At 40.5% G+C, this 9,485-nt stretch overlaps 1 protein-coding gene across 1 annotated transcript; it reads left to right on the top strand.

The window, feature by feature from the left end:
- Nucleotides 1-8,306: 8,306 nt before the first annotated feature.
- On the top strand, nt 8,307-9,485 carry LOC149005610 (putative F-box protein At4g17565). Its single transcript, XM_089135952.1, has one exon. The coding sequence runs from the start codon at nt 8,307-8,309 to the stop codon at nt 9,483-9,485; it is 1,179 nt and encodes a 392-aa protein (XP_088992078.1).

Genomic DNA, 9,485 nt, shown 5'->3' with positions numbered 1-9,485 from the left:
ACTAGGGCTTCCGACCTGAGGAACCAAGGAAAGTTAACTCCAACATGGGGGGGGGCTTATATCATTGACAAAGAAACAAAACCGGGAGCATACCGACTGAAAGACTCAGAAACCTGGAAAGCCGATCGATTGGTCATGGAACTCCACTAACCTGAGAAAGTTCTATCAGTAGTTTTGTATCTTTTTCAAAACAAATAAATTGATTCGGGTCCTTCCCGGTCATCTTTGCACCTTTCTTAAAGGACTTGCACTTTTTTAAGACTAAATTGATTTAGGTCCTTCCCGGTCATCTTTGCACCTTTCTTTAAGGACTAGCATTTTTTTAAGACTAAATTGACTCGGGTCCTTCCCAGTCATCTTTGCACCTTTCTTAAAGGACTAGCACTTTTTTAAGACTAAATTGACTCGGGTCCTTCCCGGTCATCTTTGCACCTTTCTTAAAGGACTTGCACTTTTTTAAGACTAAATTGATTTGGGTCCTTCCCGGTCATCTTTGTACCTTTCTTAAAAGACTTGCACTTTTTTAAGACTAAAATTGATTCGGGTCCTTCCCAGTCACCATGCACCTTCCTAAAAGGACCTACATTCTTTTTCTCCCAAACATCTTACTGCCTGAACAAGTCATGGAGACAATAGTTGAAACACTTAGTCAAATTTCATTCAAGATAAGCTCTTAAATAAGAGAAGTTAAATGACTTGGGAACAAAGAACTGAACATCACATGTTAGTTAATTACATGACTCAAGAACAAAGATAGCTTGGACATTTGCTTACATGACTCGGGAACAAAGAGATACAGGACTCGGGACATAAAAAACTTCAAGATCACTCCAGCAAGGAGATGCTTCATAATAATTGATATACTGAAGCATCTTTGAACTCTTCATAGTCGTCGAAAGAAAGATTCATGTGCCGATCAAAAGCCATGAACTTACCAACGAGATGACGGCCATCTTGAATTGTCACTCGCATTATGTCTCGGTCGTCTCAGTCGACCTTCAAGGAGGGGCTCGGGGAAGTTCTTTCTTCAGCAGACAGCCCGACCAAACCCTCATTCGACACATTAGTGTCAACAATGGTGTCAGTCAGGGATCCTCTGGCTCCTTCTTTAGCTAGAGACTTCTCAGGGCCTTCATCCTCGGCATCATCCTCAGACTCACCTTCAACCTCGTCCTCATCCTCTGCTTCCTCTTCATCTTCCTCAGGTTGCTTCTAAGGAGGAGGATCGATGTAATCTGCAGCATCAGGATATGGGAAGTCAGGGAGTTCAGGAAGATTTTTTGGCCGAGGAAGCTTGAGATCATCGTACAACTTGGGATCCAAAAGCTTCTGCAACTTCTCGGGATGAGGAAGCTGCGTTTGTTGAAGGGTCAACTTGAAGTCCTGTCGTAACCCTCTTTTGAAGGCGGGAGTAGAAATAGCCACAGACAAATCTCTAAACTCCTTGGTGGTGAAATAATCCTCCAACACCACCCTCTTAAATTTTTGTGGTCCTGTGGCCTTCAGCTCCTCAAGCTCTTTCTCCAGTTGTACATTTCTCTCTTTCTCCTCGGCCAGGAGAGTCTCAGATTTCACCAGGTCCTCGGCAGCCTTCCCGAGTTTCTTATCGAGCGCACTGACCTTTCCTTTGTACTTACCTTTACTCTTGGAAATGTCATCTCTCTCTTTCTTCAGCTTGGTAAACTTTTCCCGAGCCTCCTCCAATTCCTTCTCCACCTAAGCAGCCTCAAAGTTTGCTTTCTGGTGAAGTCACTCGGAAAGCGCCAACTGATCAGATTGGTCCTGAGCTCGATTCAAAAACTCGGCAATGATGTGAACTGCCCCGGCCACATACCTAAAAAAAAAAAGAAGCATTAGACAAATGGCAAGAAGGTAAAAAAGGATAAAGATCAAACGGGAAGGAAATTACCTATATCTTTCAGCAAAAAATTCTTTATTGGGGAGATTTTTCAAATACTCCCGATCAGTGTCATTAGTGGCGTCCTTGACCCACCGTTCAGCATAACTTGAGTCGCTAAAAACCGAGGTAAACTCGGGGACTCCAGAAGTGGCAGAAGGCCAAAAACTCAATTCGGGTTCATAAATACGAACCCTCTTGGTCGGCGGGGGACGAAGAATCCCCTCAGTTTTTCTTTTTTCACCTCCCGAAGGAGGCGTTTTCTTCCTTGGAGTTTTCACATTCCCGGCTGAGGCAACCATAGCAGAAGTTTGGCCCTTGGCCACAGAAGATTTAACCGAGACAGTACCCGGAGCGGGGAGCTTGGTCTTGACAACCCCAGAAGCCGAAGCCTTCATCTTAGTGACAGGCTTCCTTCTCTGGGCCTCATCCATTCCCCAGAGCGCTGCGGCCATAAGATCTTCATCTAAGATATTGGTAGCCACTGCAAGACAGAGAAATATAATCAGGTCAGAACGTGGAATACAAAGTAAAAGCAATAGAAACAAAAGCTTACCTGGGGAGAAGCCCCACAGTTGAAGAATAGAAACATCTCCATGGAATAACCATGGACTGCAAAATCATCCCCCTTTACTCGGTTAATTATCCCGACCCTTTCCTCTTCGTCGGGATCCAGGATGACAGGGGTGTTCAGGAGGTCAATGTCATCCTTGGACCTTTCCTAAAACTCTGTAAGAAAAGGCTCGGGAGAAGGAGGCTTGAAGAACAATAAGAATTCTCTCCATTTCTTGGTTGTGGACGGGAGAGAATCCTTCTCGATAAAGTTTCCCTGAAAAGAAGATGACACCCTCTTTGCTATGTAAAACCAGCCACGCTGGGTGTGGGGGTGCAAGGAATAGTAATGATGAAACAAGCCAAAGGTCGGGTAGACACCTAAGGCGTTGCAAAAACCAACAAAGCCGATCATGATACGCCAACTATTCGGACTCAAGTTGGACGGGCTGATGGCATAATGCTCCAAAGAATCAACAAAAAGATCGTGCAAGGGAAGACGAAGGCCCCCGATGAAAGCATCGTAGTACAAGGGATAAAAACCCTCCGAGGGACTATTCACTCTCTTGTCATCCTTCGGGAGAATAACCTCATACCCCTCGGGTATGTCAAAACTAGAGGTAAACCTCTTTAAATCATTAGAAAAAAGGGAGCAAATTTAAAACTCAGGTCCCGAAGAAGACTGAACAAAATCAATGTGCCAAGGAGTTAAAGGCTGGGACTTCGCCAATGCCAGGGCAACCTCATCAAAGGTTCTCCTATCTAGCTTACGAGGAATGGATCCCCAAAATCCACTGGGACACTGAAAAGGCGGACGGGGTGGACCCTTTCGGGAAGGACCAACTCGGGAAGAGGTCGAAGCCTCAGGCCTAAGAAAGGGTCTAGAAGACAAAGCCGAGGGGTCACAAGAAGTGGCCGTAGACTCAGGCCTTAAAGCACTTTGAGCAGAAGGGGTAGCAGAATCAGAAGTGGTGGCAGACCCAGCACCATCCCGAGGTTCAACTATGGGAGCGTCATCAACTTGAGCGTGAGCGGCTTGAGCCCGAGCGACTTGAAGTCCTCTATCCTTACGATTCATCTCCCTTATTTCCTCGAGAACCCTAGGATCGTCATCGGGAGAACTGTCACTAGAAGTACGGGAACTCTCATTGTTTGAAGACTGCTCATGAAGTTCTTTCAGACGATCCCCGATTAAGTTTAACATTTTCGTCTGATCACTATCACCCTCACTCACATACCCCTCTCCCCTACGACGTCTCTTCTCATGATAAACTAGGATGGGAACCTTGGGTTGATGCCTAAAACCCCTCAAACTCACTTTAGGTCTTTTCGGAGCCATGAGAGGAAAGAAAAGAACTTACTGTTCGAAAGTTGAAGGATCTCGAAGCTTAGTCAAGAACAATTCTTGGTCGAGAGCAACAAAAACGGTGGATTGAAACAAAGAAGGAAGGGTGGTATTTATACTACTGGAAGAGGTGTTACTTTTCTCTGATCGAACAGTTACAACGTTACACGATTGACGGTTCAAAAAAGGGGACGATGTAACTTCCCGAGGTAGCCATAATGGCTATAAACCTAGCCATTTGACGTGGCAAAGCTGGACTGAACGTGGGCTTCGAGGGAAAACCACGTTATGGTAACGGCTAGTCACTTCATACCATGCATTTAATGCGCCTGACGGCATAGCTCCCTTACCTTTCCGAATAAGTAAAACAACATTCGGGGTAAGACGGTTTTATCTTTTATACGGGAACAACTCCCCCAGCTCTCATTAACTCGGGCACATACAGACCGATTACTTGGTCGGGACAAGACGAGACAACACATGATTTCTAATCATGGACAGATACGTCTCTCACTCTTAACCTAACTTTCTCTACATTACATAAAATTGTCCTCGGGATAAACACCTACAATTTTCTCAATCATGGATAGTTAGTATTCTCTTAGAAACTTGACAGGTTATGAAATGGTATCGTATGAAGAAGACCCATTCAAATTAGGAGCCGGGAAAGACAAATACATCCGATAGCTTGACTTCCTTGCTATCTCGCACGATGTAAACAACGACCGGGATAGGGGGCTTATAATACGGAAGTTTCCTACCTGGTCGGGTCAGACTCGGCTGGGGCTCCACATACCATACAGTCGGGACAAGAACCGACTAGCGTGATCAAGGCGTAACGTACGCTGGACCAATATGGCAACCGTTCTCAATTGAGAAGGTCAACTCAATCACTAATCGAGCGGGACCAACGACATGGAGGCATAATCCCAGGAGAAACAGCAACCTCCACCGGGTAATCTTACCAAATACATAAAAGGTAACACTTACAGTTAAGAAGAAGGACATACCCCTTTGGGAAGCATCCAATACATTCTGAGTATAGTCTTGTGTAATCCTTGCATAGGACCTTAATCTGTTCACTGGCTGACTTAGCCATCGGAGGCGGTTGCCCGGTATTCTAGCCGGCCCGTGTCTAACCTTTTTGTAGGACTCATAGTCTTCGGCACAAGGGGAGTTTTAGTCGGGAGCAGCATCAATATAACTGTAACACATCAAGTAGAAAACTTGAACATAAGAACAAAAACAACAATTAATTTGCAGAACATTAAAACCCTATTCATCTTAGGAGCTATTAGAATGTAGAAAAATTGTCAAATCGCTTAGAATTGGACAAGCAAATCACCAAAAGGTTTCAAAGATTTATTAGATCACAGGAATTGACTTCTGTTATTTTCTATTTTTATTAGGTTTTCTAACAATATTTTATTTTAACATACCAAACTTATTTTTCATTCCATAATTTGATTCTTCTCAACTTTGTCCCTTTTCCTCCTTTCTTTTTATCATTCTTTCTTCTTTATTTTGTACCCTAGGGATATCAACGATATAGTTTGGGGTTGTTTTAGACTGGGCTTAACGTTTATGGCTTGAAAACACCCACCCCAAACACACCCGTTAGCAAAATAAAGGTTTCGGGTTGATTTCGGTTTGATGTGGTTTGAGTTCGAGCAATTAATGACAGTTTGGCTAACAGTCTATACTCGGGTTGACTAACAGCTTGGGCTACCAATTTATGATACGCAAGAAAAAGAACAAAAATAAATAGTTGAACATCCGGCAACAAGAGCCAAAATTATATGGAAAACAAAATTGTTATTGATCTATTTCCATTAAAAAATGAAAAGTCATTCCACATTGTAGAAATCCCACCGACCACATAGAAATCAAGAACCTAAATAGTAAGTAGTAGCATAAAAATTGCAAGTTCATTCCTTAGGCTCCACCAAATAGTCCTCTTGACACAAATCTTCAAACCAAAAACCCTTTTAAACTCTAACTTATGCTATGATTGATTGTCTTGAAATTGGGTTCTTGTTTTGTGAGAATGATGATTTTTTCCCCTTTTATGAAATCCGTCGCTTTTTTGAATTGGTGTTTAGTTTTATATGCAAAAGAAATACCCTTGGATTGGATAAATATTATTTAATTTAAACATACTTGGTACATTTAATTAGGCATTCATACTTAATCCTTCTAATTGTCCCTTACAAGTAGTAGAATGACTATTGATCTTTGAATTCATGCTCAATTTTTTAGATAGTCTAAATGTAATACTATAAAACGGGTTGTAAAACCGGTTATAACAAGTTGCGGTTTGAGTTCAAGTTGGTGCGGACTGTGACACCCTCAGTCCAAACACAGTCCATTAAGGTTTGATTCGGGCTATAACAGGCTAGTGCAATATGATTTTAAAGGTTCGGGATGCAAATTGATTCACCCTCCTGTACCCCAGTATTTATATTAGAGCCCAAATCTAAGTAAATCATTTCTCAATCTCCCAACTCTTCAACCTTCTTATATCTCTTCCTTGCTTTTCTTCTCCTCCCTGAGATGTTTCTATCTTTTTTATGCTTTTCTATTTACCATCTTTTTTCTTTCTTCTAATTTATTTTTCAGTCATTGTAAATGATATTGCTACAACACATCAAAGGCTTTTTTTTGTGGATGCAAATCGAGTAAGGCAGATTTTCTTTTAATGAAATTTGAGGATTGAGTTTTTTTAAGAGATGGAAAAATTGATAGGGCACAACCAAAAGTTACTATTCATGCTACACTTAGAAGATAAGTTTTCATATTTGGTGGCTCTCAAGTCCAGTTTGCAAAAAGATAAAATAGGAACTGTTTTATTGGAGTTTTTTAGAGATCAAGATTCTATTATCTATTTATTGGAATAATTGTGCAATCAGATTTTCAATTTGAGTAGAAAATCTAGGATCAGTTTTAGTTAGTTTGAAATTCCTAAGAGTACTCCTGAGAAGTTTCTACGTTTTCAAATCTGGAAGGGTGAAAGGCTGGGAGGCTGGAGAGAGATTTGAAGCTAATGAAACTGTTTTCAGCTGTACTCATGACCAAATTCTTAACACAATAAGTTTTTGTTCTACTCTACTTCTTATTCTCCTTCTTTTTCCTTTGAATAATAAATCCTCTTCCTATTATTTTAGATTTTAGAAGTAGTAATGGCGTAAAGAAGAGAAGAGAATTGAAGAAGAGAGAAGGGACTCAAGAAGATATAAATCATAAGAAAGGGTACTCAACCGAAAGAGGGGGGGAGTGGGAAAACATCCTTTGATGTGCACAAGTCTATGCTCTGCACAACAATGGACATATATACCAAATGATTGGTTAAGAAAATAAAGTAAATACAAGACTATTGAGGATTATTTAAATTTTAAATTTAAGAGCAAATTGCACTGGCACCCTAAAATGAAGGCCTTAAAACACTGACACCCCACTTTATGTTTAAAAAGCACAAAGACCCCAAAATTAGATTTTGATTATATATATTTTTCCAATTTGTCACTGAAAACCTTTCCGACACTGTTTATTATAGGAATTTTTTGAATATAAACATTAATTTAACTGTTTTTAGTGATAAATTTGACAAATATATCCAACAAAATTCCAATTTTGGGGTTTTTGTGGTTTTTAAACATAAAATAGGGTATCAATGATTTAAGGCTTCCATTTTGGGGTGCCAATGCAATTTGCTCTAAATTTAACTTCTAATCTCGACCAATCATATTGTATAAAAATGCACCGTTGTGTAGATAGATGTGCAGACCAGTAGATTTGTAGAGACCAACGGAAACCCATCTACCTCCAAGTCCGAGCTTCTTTTGAACCAAGCAGTTCTCCTCCCACGGTTTTTATGAAGTAGTTCCTTTCCTACTGAATAGAGACCAACGAGTGAACTTAAATCTCAATCTAGGTAGTTTCGGATTTTAAGCAAAGTCAACAGGAGAAGCTAACAAGTACTCAATCCCACTTTATCTGTTCACGCTCTGTGAACCATTTACCAGTACTTGGACTAAACTGCCACAACTACTTGGTTTTTCCAACGGTCAGTCAGAAATTTGTTCCGAATTTAACTGTAAATGGAATTTGGATTCATCCCCTCACTAATTGGAATTTCCAGGAGAGAAGTGGGTTGTGTACCTCGCAAGCCGTATTAGGATTTAGGGTTTTGGTTTCGAAAACTTTCTTCTTTGCCTTCTTCCAACAATTTTTTATCTAGGGAAAGGGAAGCTTAGAAGAAGACTGGAAGTTTATTACGGAAGATATCGATCCACGTTCGACTGTTTGTAGATCATCAATTCTTTATAAGTGCTTCATCATCAATTTAGCGTTTCGACATTCTTGTTTTCAATATTCTCTTTTATTCTGACGATCTTTATGCTATGTGAGTTCTAAGGTGTTCTTTTTTTTTTTTTTTTTTCCTTTTCAGTTTACTCAATTGGTTTTTTCTATTAAGAATTTTACAGTGGCATTAACAACTAAACGAGTTTCAACATGTCTACATACGAATCCAATAGAAAGCTGTTGAAGCACACCATGGAAATCCATGGTGTCAAGAGTACTATAGCGGCACTTCCAGAGGATATTATGATTTTGATTATTAAGAAATTAGACATAGTGGGTTTTCATTGTTTTAGTGCAGCATGCAGGTCCTGGCAATCGATGGCCATGGTTGCAAAGGGAATACCAGGATTCCAACTACGATCTCAACTCCCATGGTTGATGCTTTCTTCCTCAGAAGATCATCGTCATTCTGAGTTTTTCAGTTTCTTACACGGCAAAGTTTTCAAATTTGAATTGCCTAGAATGTATGGTTCTAGGTGTGTTGGGTGTAACTGGGGATGGTTGATAATGGTGGATCTTATGAGACGCGTTTTCCTTTTGAATCCATTTTCCAGAGTTCAGATTGAACTTCCACGGGAAGCTACTCTTCCAATGCCCGATCTTAATTTTCTGTTTTTTCTCGGTCCAGAATATTCTTATATTAAAAAGGCTCTATTGTTTTCAAGTCCTGCTGCTGTTACTTCTAACAAATCTGTTGTATCCTCTGTGGCAGTGAATAATTGTGTGGTCATTGCAATTCACCGAAAGAGTTTAGCCTTCTGTAGGCCGGGGGATGAAGAGTGGTCTCCTGTGGAGCCCCATTCTGTGTGGAACGCTTTTGAAGATATTATTTTCTACAATGGAAAATTGTATGCTATTACGAGACAATTGAATCTTAAGCTTGTGAGGATTGGTTTTCGCCTAAGAGTAAGGAGCTGTCACATTTTTCCTCCATTAGAAGTGGATCCTCACAGGGTTAACTCAGTTTATTTGGTGGAATGCCTTGGTGAGTTGTTGATGGTTGTGAAATATCATAACTTGAAAAGTGGATTTCTAAGTTTTCAGATTCTCAAGTTAGATCTAAAGGGTAAAACTTGGATTATGGTGGAGGATTTGGGTGATCAGATGTTATTTATTAACAAAATTAATTCTACGTCTGTCTCCGCACATGACTACCCTGAATATAAAGGAAATTGTATATGTTTCACACCTCCTGTTGATTGCAAGCACAAATTTAAGGAAACATTTAGCTTGTTTCACTTGGAAGATAACAGCATTGAACCTTTCATCTCCATTGAACGGGCTTCTTCTCTGTTTCCACATGTCTGGTTTACACCAGCTTCTCAATAG

Source organism: Hakea prostrata, chromosome 9, assembly GCF_041222555.1.
Source record: "Hakea prostrata isolate BN-2017 chromosome 9, UWA_Hpros_2, whole genome shotgun sequence".
In the NCBI taxonomy this organism is placed as follows: Eukaryota; Viridiplantae; Streptophyta; class Magnoliopsida; order Proteales; family Proteaceae; genus Hakea; species Hakea prostrata.
The sequence above is the reverse complement of the archived record's forward strand: the minus strand, read 5'-3'. Positions and strand labels throughout refer to the sequence as shown.

What these genes read in the sequence shown, in the direction of transcription:
- LOC149005610 (XM_089135952.1), top strand. Translation starts at nt 8,307, where the DNA reads ATGTCTACATACGAATCCAATAGAAAGCTGTTGAAGCACACCATGGAA.